Raw genomic sequence first — 19,165 nt, 5'->3', positions numbered from 1 at the left:
CTCGACTAATCCAATGGGCTGATTCTACTTATATTTGTATGCATGTTGCGGAAACCTTTGCCCTTAATCAAAATATCAATAGACAGTCGGTCATGATCTGGCACATAATTATACTAATGCATTGCTCAAAGGTTCAGAAAACAATGAATTGATCCACACTATAAGCTGGCATTGAAAACGTCTCATCCTTTTGTTGTCATGTGCTAAAGAATGTCCAAGAAAATAAAGCAAAGACAACATAAAACAAAACAAGAGAACCAAGATTCAAAGCACAATGCTAAAAAATGCATCAACGTCTCTGTTCCAATATATATGCACAATGGAAATAATAGTAATTAATGTGATATATCCAAGGAGTTCAAGAAGTGCCATCGATTAACAATGGGGAAAAGGGAACAAAAAAAAAAAAACAGAATGAAATAAACTAATTCTTCTGATTAATAAATCGAAGCATGGAAAATCCACAGGCAGAAGCACTGTCATTGTTTGCTTGACCCGAAACAGTGATAAATTCATGAACATTGTTTTGCATACTTTGATAGTTAGAAGATCCAGGCAGATGATTCTAACAGTCAAGCGTGTTGGTTTGCAACGTTTTCCTCCATACAGCAGTAAAATCCAATAGAAAATAAAGAACTTATTCTACACATAAACTGGGGAGCACTGCAAGTGCAGAAGATATTGGTAACCAGTGGAAACTTTGTTGCTCATGAAGATAATGCTCCAGAGAAGTGACTCTCCATTGGACTGTACATGCCCTTCGCTTTGAGAACATTAAACCTTACAAAGAAGAGCTGGTTTCTGCAGTTTCATCCGCGCTGAAGCTAGTTGGAATCCCCATGACAGATCTAGTAGATATTTGCAGTGCAGTCCAAAAATAATTAGCTATGGAGCCCCAAAATTAAAAATTAAAAGGAAAGAAGCGTGTAAAGACTATATACAATGTGCCCTTCAATTCCCTAAAAGGGCAACAGATAATGAATAAGGAAGAAAAGAAATTCACTTGAAAAAAAAAAAAAAAAAAGCCACTCTGTAGGTGTTCAATTTTCAGTCATGTAGCCGGGCAAAAGCTTCCATTAAGTGGCAAGTCAGCATCCAAATCACAAAGATGCCTTACCTAAAAGAGCCAACACCTTCCATTTTCAGGATTTCATTCTCTAGTGAAACGAACAAACATAATGTGATAAAATACTAGGATATGCCTCTCAAAATTTTCAAGTCAGAGCCTAGCGAGTAGACTATTTATGACAGATATTACAAGAACATTGGCACTTTAGAGAGACTTCAAATAGTAGAGTAAGATTCCACATTCAAACTTGCCCCAATTTGACAGGTTTAGGACTTTAAATTACCAATATTATGGTTGCAGTTAAGTCCTGTCATTCAAAGGTAATACCATTCTCTACCTCACGCCGCTCTGCCCCCACCCTTTCAAACCACAAAAAAAAAGAAAAAAAAAAAAAAAAGACCTTTGATTTGTATAAATTATGATAGCACTGATGTAATTGCGCACCAAGAAAGTAAAACAAGAACCATCATAAATACCCCATCTGATTCAGTGATATAGGATTGTAAAAAAAGAATATCTTCCCATTAACCATATCTACACATTGAATTCAAAACTAAATTACTGCTGTAATAGAATAAGAGATCGGAGTTTTTTATTTTCTTTAAAATGGGGTATAGAAATTATTCCAAGACATTGATACATTATATCAATAGCCAAAGAAAACACCAAAAATTTTCAAATCAAGGCACTGATTTTTTTTGGTAAAAGCTAGGGCATGAGTTGATATAGAGGTAGAGGTATGTACAAGTTCACATGCCACTTGGCTTTGGCTCAAGAAACAAGGGATAGGATGCAATGGGCTACTGGTTCAAGTCTTATCACGAGAGAGAGAGAGAGAGAGAGAGAACAATAATAAGCAAAAATTTATACCAACCCTTTGCACTGATATTTCCATGTCGGCATTCCAGTTAATGATGCTCTTTTCACATAGTCTGGCTTAGGAAGATCAGGTCTGACTCGTTTTTCAACCTTCAATATTAAAGTGGGCATCAATAGCAAGGCAAAACACTGCAAGTCACACACCCCTGCATGTACATACATACTGATGTGTACATATATATATTTTTTCCACGATGCATGTATTTATTAATGTATCATAATGTCATTAAAAACTGGCCAAAGGTCAAACTTACTGTCATTTCATTTGATGGATGCTTTATTAATTTAACTTGGTTGCTGTATTCTTCTATACCCTTCCATTTTTCATTGACTTTCTTCTTCTGCACATATTCACGTAAACAATGGAATCTCAATCAAAGAACTTTCAATCAATAAAAGAGTTTTTGTATAATATAGCAAATCAGTCGTAAAGTCTGAACTAAAAGGTTGACCTTTTTCATCCTCGTAGATGGCCCTCTCTCTTCTTTATCAGCAGACTTGCAGAGGTTGCGTATTAGAATTGAAGGCTTCAATTCAAAAGTTTCATTCCTTTTGATGATGTTGGTGCTGACATCATCATAATCATGCAACTTGCTTCCAATTTTCCCATCATAGTGACCATGGCCGTTAGCAACAGAGTCAATCCCCAACCCTTCAGCACCACAGTTGCCACTCATTCTTTGTTTCCTCTTGCTATTGTAAGCAATTTTTTCTCTGGGAGAATCTTCATACAAATCCGTAAAAGAGTTCTGCTTAGAGAAAGGTTTGGTATGGTTGAGAACAGTTGAATTCTGTTTTAATTGGTGCTGAGATATCTCATCCTGATAATCAGAGCCATGCATACTACTACAATATGCCCCCCCTTCCACACATAAATCCGGAGAACTCAACTTGGAATTATACACCTCATACCTCTGAAAGGGCAGGAAAAGAGAACAATTACACAAAAGTCACTAAAACTTTTATAGAAGAAAACACTAATACGAACAGCATGGAGTGCAAGTCCTGCCAACATTGATGCAAAGCCTTCACAAGATAATTTATTGGGCTTCCATGATTTTGAGTATAAAAGAAATTTCTCCAGTAACGCAAATGTGCAGGTGTGAGTTCTGGTGTCAAGAGCTTTCAAACATCCAAACTTTTAATAAATACAGCAATTGCTCTGTTCCAGTGCATGGGAGGTGTCGTGGTGCAGTCCGGAGTGGCCTCCCATGAGCTTCCACTAACACCTCTACCACAAGGCTGGGGGTGCACATGAGGCCACCCAGCACCTCCACTGCGCAAGAGGAGGGAGGCACCCTGGCACCTCCTGCATGGTGGCAACTGCAGGTGGCAACCCACCACATGAGGTGGCGGAGGAATCCCTCCCCATGTTCTTTCCTTATTTTTTGAAGTTGTTTCCAAGTGGATGATACATCAGATGGCACATCTGCATTTCTGTCACTTATTTTTTGATTGGAATTTATGTCGCTTTTTTTTTTTTTTGATAAGTAAGAGTAAATTTATTGATGTGAAAAAAAAAAAAAAACTCAAATCTCAATGTCAAAAAGAATAAAGTACAAGTACCCCTATTTCTTAAATTTCTAAAAGCATAACCCAAATTTTCTAACTTGACATTAATTTCATCTAATCCGTTCCTTGTCATAATGAGTTTATCTGATCGGTTTAACAAACCTATAAGCTCTTCCAGTCCCATCCTTTCAACCCTTCCATCACACTCATCATACAAAAAGTATAATGTGAAAAACAGATTTGAACTTACTAGATTGAGGCAGAACTTAACAAAAAATAATAAAAAAGTATACTTACATTGCTGAGACTAGGTTGCCTTTCCAGTCCAGAAATATCAGGAGAATGGGAAAGAGCAGAATTCCCAACATAGGATGGTTCTGCAAAAATACATAAAATGAGACATAAGACTATAACCCATTGGAGATAGATGTTTTACTGGGAAAATTGCAAAAAGGAGCCATCTCTACAATTTAGATATATGCATATATATATATATATGTACATTTTTATCACCAATAAATTTGCAACCATAATTTGATAATTTAAGAACTTCAGATTATAAAAAACAACCTCACTCCACAACCTCTTCCACCTTCATCATCTGAGTGTGTGGGATGGGAATGAACCTTAATATAAAAACTTTAAAAGGAAAAAATCAAGGAAGAGAAGAAGCAGCAACCTCATAAAATAATGCATCATGGCATTACCAACGAAAAGGCAAATATTTGTAATGGCTATTTCTTAAGAATAAAACAGAAGGTTGGGTTTTTCCTCTTTATTTTAAGTTTGAAATTTCAATTATAAATTCTCCCACACACTAATGTCAAGCTGAACATGCCACAGATACGTGCTAGAGAATGTCTCCAAATGCTTTAAAAAGAAGCAAGCAAGAAACTGTCAGAATGGAAACCACAAGATAAACCACCAGATAAACTTTAACATTCAAATTCAAATATATGCAACTTATCACCAATAGAATCAACTCAAACAGTAGTACATCTCCCAAGTACATAATGACCATCAACACAAAGATCAACCCATTGATAACTCCATAACCAGCAATGAAATAAATAACATAAACGTTTTGCAAGATTGCATTAGAAATAGTCCAGCGAGACACAGACCTACCAGTATGTTTTTCAACCATGTGCTGATGCATTCTGTGGGAAGAAAATAAATAAAACAAAGCTGTGACAACTTCAGTCCAAGAAAATAATTCAGATACTTAGAAATATTACAGCTTTCTATATATGTTGTTTTCCTTTAACCTCCCTCTCCTGGAAAAATTTTGAAATTCCATACACATGCAAGAGATTCATTTCAATCTTATGGAAACCACAGAGTATCTAAATCACCCAAGTCCAAAACCATCACACCATCTACATTTTAATGCAAATGTATACAAACCCATTATATATTTATTTTATAAATTATATATATCCTGTTCACAAAAGCAAAAATGTATTTGTTGGACTTGGCTTGAGCTAGTTATGCTTGCCCAATTATCATTTGCCTACAGACAAAAACTACATTGAATTTTAATAAGAAAAAAATACCAATAATCTTTTCCCAAGCACACGAAAGAAATTATGAAAACTGCAAAAGAACTATAAAATTAAGAAGCAAGATCTAACAATATTAAGAAATTCTACTCTTACAGGATCAGTTGCCTAAAAACTTCATTAGGAGTTTTTTTCTCATACAGAAATACATGCATCGCAACTTACCACAAACTGGATTCCGAATTGGAGACTCAAATGCACCAGGAGGAACTGGGTGAAATTCCACACCAAGTGGTGGACCATCCTCTCGATAACGAACCCCCAATTGCATCTTAACAGCAGTGATAGCAGCATTTTCAATTTCACCCTTCACTTTTAAGTATCCTGATGGCTTATATCCCTTGATTTTTGCACTATTTGTATTTATAGGTGTAATGATGCCATTGTGTGTTAGATATCTAAAATTTTCCCTGTCATCTGGATCCTCAGCTTGGGAAAACAACCTGTCTTGTGAAGATGAGCTACTTTCTGAAGATGTATTGTCTGTGCAACTAGCAGTTCCTGTATAATGACTCCTATGCTCGTAGGTGAAACCTGCAGCCCGATAATCATTGCGATAGAGCCTTCGACTTTCAACTTCCCTAGGATCAACGTTCCTGTAATCACCATGTTTTGTGCTGCCACATGAATCCTGTCCAAGCCCGCTGCCGCGATCCTGAACAACACCACTTGAATGATCTTGTCGTCCACTAGGACAAGCTTCATCTCTCAAAGATTTTTTGTCTTTTAACCTCCTGTGGCAAAACCATCCAGATATTTGCTTTTCTGTCAATCCTATCTGCTCTGCAAGCTGGGACTTCATTTCTTCTGTAGGATACTTGTGCTCTAGGATAAATTAAAGAAATCTCCCTTCAGAAAAATAAATGTCTAGACACTAAGCCAGAAGCATGAGATAAGATATGACAAGCGAAGTGGCATACCATTATAAAATTTTTCCAAAGCCATAACCTGGGCAGGTGTCTTGAGCCTTCTTTTCTTATCTTTCTCCGAAGAAACTTTATACTCTTCAGAGTGGACTCCACTTGATTCTAAGCATGAATGGAAGAGTAATAAAGAAACCTTAGTAGTAAATTACCAAAATATCTAAAGATTATTTGATGGGTGTAAAAAAGATTGCAGCAATTTAAGTGCTTTCCATGGGACATAGGCCCTCGGGCTTAATTAAACATAAAAGTTATTACAGGAAACTTCATCACTTTCTACAATGACATATAAAATGATTTAAGAACAAGAAAACAGCATCCAAGCTTTTCCCCTCTGCTCACCAATAAAATAGTGAAGTTTAACTATGGAACTGGAAGAACAATAAATTAAATGTTTTATAAAAAACTCTTGATCCTAATGCCAAAAAAATGTTCAATATGTATGCTAAAATGTAAGAATAGACATCACATTTGGTGATATTTGTAGAATTTTCTTTCACAGTGCTTACCATTGAGGTTACATTAATTATTTTCCATCTTATATTTGTTATATTACATTATGCTTATATTTCTTGCGCTTGCACAATTATGTCCGCTTCAAGAACTGTAGGTTATACCGGCCACACTTAGCTCACTCTTCCATAACTCAAGCAGGTAACCAGGTTCCTCATTTCTGTACAAGGCTTGCTAACTCCATACAAATCTTCAATAGGATCATTCCATAAAATCCAGTTTTTTATGATTATCACCGTGAAACAATTTGCAAATTAAGATCAAACATTCGACAGGACTGTATCTACTGCCTTCCCGAGATGATTCAATTGCGTGAACTTTACAAACATGTAAGTGGAAAGATAAATACCCGTCTTAAAACAATCATACAAGCTCCATTAATACCAAAGCATTCCCAGAGAACAAAATTTTCCAAGCGATGGTGATTCATTATTTTACTAGGATTTATATTCATTTAACTAAAACCATTTGAGGAAAAATGATCAAAATCACATGTAAAGGACGAGAAAAAAATAATACCCAATTTGATTCCAAGAAAATATAGGAAATAAAAGACACGAAAATCCTGAAGATCAAAACTCTCCTTCAATAGGACCAAAGAGGACAGAAAGAAAAGAAGACATTCTGGGAACTATCTCCACCATTACAACAGCTTTTCTGTTCATGCAAATTGTTCAATATCCCAGAATTCAATTACATATTCTAAAGCAAGAAATCCGGAGCAATTCACAAGAATTAAACAGAAAATGAGAACCCAAAGAACCCAAAACGCTTGTATGAGTTGAGATTGAGAAAATAGAACAAGCTACCTTCCATGTCGAGTGAAATCCTGGCGATTCCTTCTATCTCTCTAGGAGTTCTAGATTCTGTAGACTCAAAAAGCGAGACCCGTTAGGCCAAGAAGCTCGAAGCCAAGAAAAATGCAAACTTTTAGTTACATCTAATCCATTGCTGATGAGAAGGAGGGCGTTTTCTGAAGGTGGGAAGGGAGAGGGAATTCTATGATTTCATTTGCTCGTTCCAGTCAAAAGTTCTAACTCTTGGGCTTATGTTCTCACTTCTCTGTATTACTGTTTTTAGCATGTTCGGGCTCTTTAAACGAGGTTTTCCTTTCCATTTCATTATTTTTTTTCTTGTCCTTTTTTTCTTTAGATTAAAAAAACAAAAACCGAATAAACGAGAAAAGGAGCGTAGAAAAGTAAGGGTGTAATATAGGTGATTTTAAAGTTAAGTAGAAAATGGTCAAGTGCTTTTCATTTGAGTAATAAGCATTTGACATATTTTGCCTACATATCTTCATATAATTTATATATTCATATAATAATATTTATATTTATATTTATAAAGATTTAAGTAATATCATGTATAGTATTATGAACATTTTTTTTTAATATTTGATATATTATTATTATTATTATAAAGGTAAAGATAATACTAAAAGAATAATAAATGCGAAGTTATTTAAATTCATGAGTCGAGTTGAATTTTATTCGATTTGTATAGTAATTATCGTCTAATAATCATTTTGTATTTAATAATATATCATTTGATGAATGAATCAACTAAATTCGAGTTTGATAAAATCGATGTCGATTTCGAGTAGAGTTATTCACTTACAACACTAATGAAAAGAGAATGGATTGCTACTTTATTTGATTGAATTAGTTTTCCTTTTTAAATTATCAAAATGTATGAAAAATAGATGTGGCATAATATTAATAGTCGGATTTTAAAAGATAGAAAGTATATATTGTAATTTCTTTTTGAATTTGTTGCAATCCGTAACTTTTTTATTATTTTATTTTATGGAAAAATAGATTGCATTCATTCATGAAAGCGAATTTACAATTGTGACTGATACAAACAGGAAAAAACTCAGATTACAAGCCAATTACTCATGGTTAAGACCACGGTTAAGACTCGACCAGTACACAAATTCTTTGTAACTAGTATGGTAACTTCTAGAACTCTCAACAGACAAACCGTCTGAAAGACCACACTTCGCCTAAAACAGAGATTTCAAACCTCACCCTCTAAATGAAGAGATGACTTTCACTCTATAGACAATATCCAAGAGACTATTTCTTTTTTATTATTAACCTAAAACAAAAGAAATAACAAAAAATGTAAGTGATACATGAGAAAATATTGGAAAATAGCTTGGAAAGTTATAGATCCACATTTTCAACCTTAAGGAAATAAAAAAAGCAAACACAGGCACTATGGTGGCACGTGAGGGACACGCGCCACCCTGGAAGTACAGCGGACAATAGAGTCTAAAGAAACCAATTACCTTGGTCTCAGAAATGCTGCCTGTGGCAGCTGTAGAGCTCCCCTTAAAGTGGCGTGTGGATGTCACGCGCATATTGGACTCCATGTGTGGCTCACACGCCGTTCCGTTCGACGAGATTGTTCAACCGTTTTAAGGATCGACGCCTTTGGAATCTTGCGATGGGCTGCATGGTGTCACCGGACTCCAAAGAACAATAGATCAACATTTCACCCTACTTTGAAAAAAAACACAAAACCAGAAAAAATAAAAGAAAAAACTAGAGAGAAGAGGGAGGAGGGATGAGGGAGGGAGGAGCCGGAACTGGAGCCAATTTTTTGAATACCGTACCTGTCAAGACATTGGAATGAAATATTTTAGTACCGGTACTTTTTCGTATATCGTTTCGAGATAGTCGATATATGAATAAATTATATATATAAATATATATAAATTATATTCTAAAATAATACTTTATATATGAATAAATTATATATAAATACATATATATAAATTATAAATAGCCTAGTCTGAATTGGGAGTCAAAAAATAAGTTTGTAGTTTGAAAAAATGAAAAAAAAAAATTGAAGGCCGAAATATCGGCCGGAACCGGCCGGTATTTGGGTCAGTAGGAAATGTATATGGGCCGGTACAGCAAATATCGGCCATACCGGCCGGTACGTTACGAAATTAAAAACAGTGGCCTGAGCTTCAACCCTCCTCCTCTGATCTAGGTTTTTTGAAGGGGCCTGCTCTAGAAAAAAGAGGGAGAGAGCGAGAGGTGTGCTAGGGTTCCTTAACGCGTCCGATATACAATTATCGATCGAAAATAAAGACTTATATGGTAGAGAATTGGAGGTGTTTCATACTTTTAATCCGTACCTTTCTTATTTAGCACATTTGTAGCATATTATTTCTTTCTCAAGGATAAACGTTTCAACTATGGTAATTAGATTCACGATTTCTTCCCTTTATTATTACTATATGAATTAAGGACGTAATCGTTAAGGATTGGAAATTACGACTCTGCCCTCTCTTTTGCTATCGAAATAGAGGACATATCAATTAAAATATAACTCTAAGGTGTATAAAGTTTGATAGTTTTAGGGTACTAAATATATATTGTTAGGTATAAGTTCAAAATAGTCAAATGGATTGTGTATATAATCGTGTCAAATTCAGGTTCACCTTAATTGATTTGAACATGATTCTATGTTGAGTAGTTCACGTAAAGGTTGTATCGAACACATTTGAGGATGACATATTTTGATATATCACGAGTGTGGTATCTAATGAATATATTACCAACAGTTTATATATATACTACTCACATTACAAATAGGGTTGAATGGTAAAGTTGTCCTTCTACTTTAGTTTTTAAATAAATTGGTCTCTATATTATAATTTTGATTATTTTTTAACCTATGTATGTGCTTTCAATTTTGAGAAAATCAGTAATTTCATCAATATTTCACTAATAAATCACTAGAAATTCTAACGTGGCATGCAACATGTTGAAAGATGGCTTGAATCTAGTTGAAAAAGTGTCTCTTCAGTCTGGTCGCTCGAGCAGTGTCTCTGCAGCTTGAACGAAACCCCAACCCGAGAGTTTGCTCAACTCCTGCTCGATAGCCAGCTCGAGTGGAGTGTAACCCGAGATTAGTTCACTTGACAGTTAGCTCGAGTGGGATGTCAAACCCTAACGTTCGCTCGAGCAAATGTTCAAGATTTAGTATCGGTGCCGTTTCATATAAATAGAAAACAGTGTGCTTTTTTATAACTCAGTTTTGCATTTTGTGAGTAGCTATCGTACGAGAGATTGAGAGCGAGAGAAAACTCTAGAGAGAGAAATTCTTTGTGAAGAATTTTTATATTAAATTTCTTGTATTCCATCTTTGTTGATAATGAATTCATTGAGACCGACTCCATCAATGGACGTGGGCTCACATTAAGCCGAATAACTTAAATCTTTGTATTCTGTATGTTATTGTCATTATTTTCTTTTGTTTAGTTATACTGCGATACTTTAAATTTAGTCTTTGATAACCAGTTTATCCCTACACAACATGTAAAAAAAAAAAAAAAAAAAAAACGTAAAGGATAGCATAGGAATAAAAATAATTATAAATGAATAATACTGTGTACAAATCCGAAGAATACAAGCTTTGCACGGACCATTTATATTTAAAAAAAAAAATACGTCTACCCTAAAAAGAGTCATTTGTAGGAAATTTGCACGCCTAAACTTGTATAAGCTAGAAAACCGTAGAAAAAGAGTCATGCTATACAGAAGTCTCACATTCATGCACACCACTTAAAAACATATAATTTTACTTATCTATTCTCGTATTTCATGAAACATATTTTATAAAATATAAAGAGATAAAGAATAAAATTTCATATTTTTAAGTAGTGTATAGAAGTATAAGGCTTATGTTTAGAATTTTTCGTAGAGAAAAGCTCGTTGAGCAAGATGATGACTTGTTGAGCAGTCTGCATTCAAGGCAGATGACTTCTTGAGCAAGATCGATGATGTCAAAAGGACTTGTTCCTGCCAGCATTACACACGTACAACACTCAGATAAATGGTAACGTAAACGAAGAGAATATGGACAAAGCTTTTGTTTTACAGAGAATATAGAAAGAAGCTGAACTGATATTGAGAAAGATGATCCAGAAAGGCGAAATTCTCATAGATCCATCCACATACACCTTCTAGATAAATGGATATATCACCCGGACAACTTGAAGGCGACGCTTCAGTTCCATGATGAAATGCTGCAAAGGGGGTTTGTTCCAGGTGATGAATTCTAAGTTTGTGTTTGTAGTGGCAATGTGATAAACTGCGTTCTTTTGGCTGCTTGGCAGAGATATAGTGAAGATGGGATTTATTCTACTTTAATTCTTAACTGCAAAATGGTACTTTGATCTATATAATTGAAAACCCTGTGATTATTTTACTCTTCTTTTTAAGTAATGGTAAAAGAACAGTTCAGTGAATATAAAAATGCAGAGATTGGAATTCATGGAAATGGACATAATTTAACTGCTTATGATTAAGTTAAGGTTGGATAAGCCCTGTGCATGATTGTTTTCAGAGGTGTTTGTCCTGCAGAGAGCTTTGAATCAAGGAATTAAGGAGTAGTGTTTAACCACTTTGTTTTACAATCTAAAATATAGCAGCTGTTGCCATATATTATTTTGAACTGATTTTGGCCCTTCAAATGCCATAGACTATCTGATATAGATGTTCTTTCATCCACCTTTTCCTTTGCAGGCCACATACTGCATGATCAGTACTATCCAATGTATAATGTTTTAGGCTTAAGAGTGGAATTCACATGGGTATGGTTTGTATATGCTCTTGGTTGAACTTCCCAATTTTCACGGCTATATTTCTTTAGGAAACTCTCTGCTTTCTTGATTTATTGCAATATTTTGGGATTTGGTTTCATCTCTTCTGTACAATGCCAGCTACAAACGGGAAGGTTCTCAGCCCGCTGCCTCTGTGTAGACAGTATGAAATTTATATCCATGTTTCCAAAAAAGGAGTTTTGCATGCAGTAGTCGTTTGAATATTATGATCAGTTGCAAGCCCTCCTCAGCCACTCCTGGTTTGGAATCAGCTCCTGAAGATATGATCATGAGTATTCAAGACAAGATGGAAAGTCGTGATTATAGCCGAGTCCTCTCCACTTTTTTTCAGATCCGAGAGCGGCATGAACCGCCTGGAATTGTCGTCCATTAACGAGGAAGCAAAGCTTTGGCTGGACTGCATGGCCACCAAGTTGAAAGCTGATCTATAAAGTACTAAAGATAATGAAGCTTAGCCCCTTTTCTGTTTTTCCAGTTGTACTTGCATGGGCTAAGAGTGGTTGTGCAATGATGTTGTTGGCCCATAAGATCACATCATTAATTGGGCTTTTGTTTGAAATCATGGCTTTATTTGGCGGGCAGATTTTAAATTTAAACTCTTTTTTTTTTTTTTTTTGATAAAGAGGGATGGAAGGTTTTGAACTGTTTTCGATTTGAAGGACGGGGTCATATGCCATCAAGTCCTTAATTTAAATTTAAACTCTTGAATGTTGATGTTCTTCTCTTTTTGTATCAACAATATATATATTTAATATATATATATAATGTTAATGAGTATTATATGTATTAAGTCCGTTTATTTAGAGAGACACTAACCTACACATAAGTAAGTGTTAGATCATATATTAAATGATCAAATATATCAATTTTTACTGATTTAAAATTCTGAGACAAGTAGTGATTCAACACTTCTATTTAATTTATGATTTTGTTGGTTTTAATTAGTGTTATATAGTTCTTTCATTTTGAAGTTTCTGTTAATGAGCAAGTCCCCATATCATAATCAAATTTGAATAGAAGATAATTTTGAGCAGGCAAAGATTAGTACTTTACTGCATAATTTTACTCCAAGTTGACACATGATCACTGATCATCATCTCAGGTAACACAAAGATTTTGAACAATTTCGCACAAATTAGGCCATCATAAACCATGCATGCATGCATGCATGGAATTGGGAATATGCGGCATTGAGCTTCGATCAAGCAAGGGACTATAATATTTAAGGAAGAAAAAGGATGCCAAGACATGAAGAGTAGAGGTGAGAATTAATCAACTTTGACTATTAATACACAAATTAATGTCTAAATATTCTTGATTACCAAATTTATACCTAACTTAATTGATGAATATAGCATATAATATGTTTATATATCGTCTTAATTTGTCATATATAATTAATTACTACATGTATACACAAGTATAGATATATAGAAGAGAAGTGCTATAGTCATAAAGAAATTTCACAAAAATAAACTCACAAATCGAGATGGTTCCATATAATATTTTAGATCTATTTTACGATAAAAGTAATTTTACAATCTAACATACCACATCAAGTCAAGTTATTTTGTATGTTTACTTTTGTGAAACTTATTTGTGGTTAAAACATATATATATATATATAATTATACGTTAGAAACTCTTATTTGAGACGAAAATGGATTTATTTGGATAACAAAGTATGATTATATATAATTAAAAAGAAAAAGGTGTGAAACCTGCATATATATATATATGTATATGTATATGTATATGTATATATGTGAGTGTGTGTGTGTGTGTTGTGTGTGAATATGTATATATATAAGTTGAAAAAAACTGATGATGATGGAATTAAGGACACGTGAAAAACACCAAAGAATAATAATATAAGGTATATAGATCACGCGTATGGAAGAAATTAGTTGTCGATTTCACCGGCCAGGGCCCAGGAATTAGGTACTACACCTTAATTTAATTAATCAGCTTAATTATTATATTATATTATGTATGTGTATATATATATATATATATATATATATATAGGCCGGTTCATTCACATTGCTTCTAATTAATCGATCAGATTATTTAACAACATCCATCATAGAACGAACTGGTGTGCACACGGCACACGTCTCTCCGTAGAGCCCCGAGATGAATGGGTTTTCGAGGTGAGTGCAGTCAACCCAATATATAATTGCAATATGCTAGTCTAATCATCATGATCTGCATGTGACCATCATCACCTTCATGATCGAGCAAATTGATCTCAGGCTTGGCTTTCAAAAGTAGTAATTGACTTGAGCAGCAAATTGATAATCATGATATTAATTAATAAATTAGAGCAATTAGCTGCTATTAATTAAACTGCGTGCATGTAAATAGGGGAATGGATAACTACTAGTACTTGTGGGTAATATATATTATCATTTAATTAATACTTGCAGGGCGTATATATGCATGCAGTGCATATATATGTCCCACCTTTCAATTATAAAATAGACTTATTCAATGTTTTAAAAAGACTATTGCAAGTATTGGGTCATCTTAACTTACATATATATCAATTATTCTCTTGACGTGACACCACCATATAGTGCCACGTGATTTATTAAATAAAATATATAAAAAAAAAATATTCAAACCAAAAGGCCTTTACGGCCCCTAGGGATAGAGTTTTAAAATACAAAAAGAGAAAAACTGAAGCTCTTGATTCACTACTCTACCTTTTTTATGTTTGTGTAATTTATAATAAATAACGTAGCATTATATGGTGGTGTCATGTCAAGAGAGTCATTTGAGCGATAAGTTTCAAATGACTAAGTGGTATTATTCTTTTAAAAAACATGCACTACTCATCCATCAATAACGCCTAATTGGACACTTATATTGATATGAGTCCTAATTTTTACCTTATTTAGCCAATCATGACTATATGTGTGTGTGTATATATATATATATATATATATATATATGTATGCATATGAACGCACATGTGTTATTGTTAGAATCTCACATTTCTTGATAATGACTTTTGTACAGTCTTTGCTATATATGGACCGAGTACTACTATTCTAAAGTCTCTACATCATACACTGCTTACAAATAAAATATTATCATTTAAATGATGTAAATAATATGTTTTACGCACTAACTTAAGAATAGAATAATTCATATATATAGGCCACCTGCTTGTATAACATTCTTGAGGCGTGACCTATATATAGGACGTCAAAGGCTATATAAAAGAAATTCTCAAGTAATATGAGATTCTAACACTAACACTTCTTGATCGTGTTAATAAATTCAAGTTGTTTTGCGTACTCCACCTAGCCTTTGTCTTCCTATATATAGGCTGCTTTATAGTATCTTCATTGTGTTATTTATGAAGCATATTGATTCCAACAACACGTATATGAAAAATCTTATATACAATACTATGAGAAATGCTACTTAATATCTTCACACTATATATATATCAATATGTGATTTGTTATTTTTGTCATTCTATTTAAACATACATATTTACATACACATTAATATGTGTGTTTAAATAGAAGAGTAAAAATAATAAATCACATATTGGTATGTGGCGTAGAGAATGATAAATAGAATATTTTCGGTACTATATACTGCCATGATCACTGTAAAACAACTTCTCAAACAACATATCTTAAGCTAGAAAACTAGCTAATTTCTCAAACAACTTCATATACAAATAGTAAAACCTTATAACAAAACATGATCTCTACCTTAAAATTAAGGAACTAGATTAATTATTTCTCATTATATTCTATATCGTCAAACTGCAAAATAATTCATGGGAACTAAGTTAATTGCTGTGGTGGCGATGTGTGTGCCATGACTATTTCAAATAGTAGGTGCTCTTGTGTTCATAATCGATGTTTAGAGGGCATATATATATATATATATATATATATATATGTGCATGTGAGACACTTTTTTTTTATAGGCATATATGCATGCATGTGAGACACAGCTTGGTCATGAAGGGATTACTTAAACGCGTATCTTACTTTGACAAATACAAAATCTTAGTTCTCGGATGATCATTTTCGTGATGCATGCAGTCATGATCAGGCAATATTGATCAAAAGGTACGTACCGAGCTTTTTTCCAAAAGTTTTTCCCAGTTATTTTAATCAACTGGTCAAAACCGATTGCGCCCCTAAACTTTATTTTCACCTTTTGTTGATACTTTCTAACTTCTTTTTCTTTCTTTCTTTTACTTTTTGTTGCAGAACGAGTTTTCGTTATATTGTTAGAATCAACGTAAAACCTGGAACAAACTAATCATATCATTTTGAGTAGTGGTGACAAATCTTTGTTACGTTAACGTGGGATAGATGTTAACGATAGGAAAGATGAATATGGTAATTACTGGGTCTCGTTTGGATAATAAAAATGGTTCGTTTCATTTTATCTTATCTAATTATTATAATTTTTTTAAATTCATATATAAAATATACTAAACAATTTAATTTTTTTAAATTTTAAATTAATAATAATAATATTAAAAAAATAATATTATAATAATATTTTATTCAATTTTTATTTTAATTTAAACCATTGTAACTAATCACCGCACCTAAATTTAACAGGGAGGTCTGAATCATGAGATCAATGGCTGCAATATATATATACACTTAATTTTAATGAAACTAATTAAAATAGTATTTAATTAAGAGAAATGATAAATGTACCGCTTAGGATTTGCCGGTAGCTCTCGTTTCTAATTTTTTATTTTTTTATTTTATTTAATGATTAAAGATGTATTTTTAATAATATTATATTTTTTTATTTTTTAAAAAAAATTTAAAAAATTTAAAAATACATATATATAAAAAAATATATCTTAAGATGGAAGATGAAGCTCACAGCAATGACCGTAGAGTCATTTAAGTTACGTTTAGAAATTAAATTTATTTTAATTAATTTTAATTTATTATTATATTTTTTTAAATTTTAATATAAAAATAATAAATATTTTAATTTTTTTAAATTATAAAATAATAATAATATTAAAAAATAATATTTTAATAATATTTTATTATTTCGATTCAATTCAACTTAATTAATAAAATGGGGGCGCACATTTCTTACACTACACTTATATATGAAAATAAAAATCGTATATATATATATATATTAATTGATTTGATTGATTTGCATTTATTATGAAAAGAAAGGTTGTCGCTTTTATTTAAAAAAACAAAGTCAAAAAGAACGTGAGTTTTTCGTGGTTGTTTAATATTGTAGATACGTACATCGCACCGATCGATAATCATTTATCTATTTTCATCACGTGTCCGCAATCAGCATATACGCGTCATCTGTCATACATCCATATTATTTGAGGTCAATAATTGGATAATGTTCTTATATAATTATTTCGCGCATCAAAATCGTACATTGATATTGATATGTAATATATATATATATATATATTTAATTTTCATAAAATAGAAGGTTTTTTTTTTATTAAAACTTTTATTTTTTATTTTTTTAAATAAAAAAAATAAAATAAACAGTAATACACAGTATAATATATCAAACTACTTATACCTAACAAGACTCTATAATTTACAAAAACACACGTGTATATGAAAAGCTAAATTATCTTAATTATCTCTGGATAATTACTAATAATTAGTACTGTAAATATCAAATAGCCAAAAGTTATTTTGTATATATAAATTTATTTATTTAAATTTACATGACTTAATTAATTCATGAATTATAATTACATTACTTTGCGCACAAAAAACAATGATCTTCATGTGTCGAGAACACACATATATGTACATGCATGCCCAGAAAAGGATATATATACAAGCTCATGCACAAAACAGATCAGGTTCCTAAGAATGTCAAAAACAAATTAATTAAGGATATATATACCCAGTTTTGTCAAGAACATATAATATGCCCAGAATCGAAATTATTAATGCTTCTGAATTGACTCCAAAACGGACGGGATGAAAAAGAGACATTAATATCCACAGTTGTAATATTACCATACTTGGCCATTCAATCAGAATAAAGATGATTCCATTTTCTGTATGTCTAGAAGGAAAGTTAGCAGACAGTACTTGCAAACTGTGATCTCCCCGGTAGGCTAAGAGTCATGATTTTGATCGGGCGTTCATTCTTTAACAACAAATAATATAGGGTAATTCTACATATAACTGGTGAAGTGCGTAAATGCCGCGTAATTGTTTTGAAAAAGAGTGAGGTACACTATTAAATTTTTTTTTTTTTCATATGGATTCCATGTTTTATTCACTTTTTTTAAAGCGACTATACGGTAGTTGCACAAATTGTGATTGTAAATATATTTTCTCCAAAATTAAATACACAAACTGACATAGTTTGATATGAAATTTCAAATTATGAAGTTATTTTTATTGTAAAGTAGATCTAACGGATCCCATGAAGGTAGGTCAATTTGTGAGTTTATTTTTATATATTCTTTTTGTGTTTGTGTAAGCAGTTCTCAACAATGTATATCCACCATGCATGGTGATCCCATGATGATGCATGTACATATAATATACCAATTTATTACTAGATGCATTGCAAGGAAGAGAATAATATTGCAAACAATAATTAATTAGTGCTATAATCTTGCAATAATTCAGTGCGTGAATTGTGAATAAACAAGTCATGTACGTGTTGACTCTTAGGAATATTGGGTCTATATATATTAATTTTAACCTTGAAAGGTTTTCATATTTTCTACGAAACTATTGATAATGAAATACTAGCTAGCTGAAGCAATTCAATTTTAAGGCCAATGTACATGCAGATTTTCTCTCTGAGCTGTACTTAATTCTGAGTATATATCGGCCGCAATGCGCATGTAGACAGGGAAACCTAATCATGTAGCCGGCATGGCTGACCAGACCCACAGATCCTTAAACCCGACTAACAACAAACCCTAGACTTTTTCCAAGTCAATACGTACCTTCATTCCCGGCCTGTTGTACATCTAAAGATATATAAAACCAACCTTTCTTCCATCTTCCCTACCGAACAGCCAATTACATTCATCCTAACT

General features: G+C 32.8%; 1 protein-coding gene across 4 annotated transcripts; it reads right to left on the bottom strand.

The window, feature by feature from the left end:
• Positions 1–415: 415 nt before the first annotated feature.
• LOC121241186 lies at positions 416–7,539 on the bottom strand. Of its 4 annotated transcripts, none has more exons than XM_041138850.1 (8): positions 7,268–7,539; positions 5,943–6,050; positions 5,188–5,847; positions 3,758–3,837; positions 2,401–2,862; positions 2,203–2,289; positions 1,940–2,038; positions 416–848 (listed from the first exon to the last, which is right to left on the bottom strand). In XM_041138850.1, the coding sequence occupies exons 1-8, from the start codon at positions 7,272–7,274 to the stop codon at positions 825–827; spliced, it is 1,527 nt and encodes a 508-aa protein (XP_040994784.1). In that variant the 5' UTR covers positions 7,275–7,539; the 3' UTR covers positions 416–824. The 4 variants fall into 4 exon arrangements, 3 of the variants coding, with proteins under 3 accessions (XP_040994784.1, XP_040994783.1, XP_040994785.1); XM_041138849.1 differs by having other exon boundaries at positions 1,944–2,038; XR_005935678.1 differs by having other exon boundaries at positions 795–848; positions 1,944–2,094.
• Between the last annotated feature and the right edge of the window lie 11,626 nt (positions 7,540–19,165).

The sequence above is a fragment of the Juglans microcarpa x Juglans regia genome, chromosome 7S, assembly GCF_004785595.1.
Source record: "Juglans microcarpa x Juglans regia isolate MS1-56 chromosome 7S, Jm3101_v1.0, whole genome shotgun sequence".
Classification (NCBI taxonomy): Eukaryota; Viridiplantae; Streptophyta; class Magnoliopsida; order Fagales; family Juglandaceae; genus Juglans; species Juglans microcarpa x Juglans regia.
Note: the sequence above shows the minus strand (reverse complement) of the source record. Positions and strands in the feature narration are given on the sequence as shown.

Bases quoted from the DNA above. Each gene is read 5' to 3' on its own strand.
- LOC121241186 (XM_041138849.1), bottom strand. The intron at 5,848-5,942 runs GTATGCCACTTC...AATTTATCCTAG, and splicing joins TTTGGAAAAATTTTATAATG to AGCACAAGTATCCTACAGAA. The intron at 2,290-2,400 runs GTCAACCTTTTA...GAATATGTGCAG, and splicing joins CATCTACGAGGATGAAAAAG to AAGAAGAAAGTCAATGAAAA.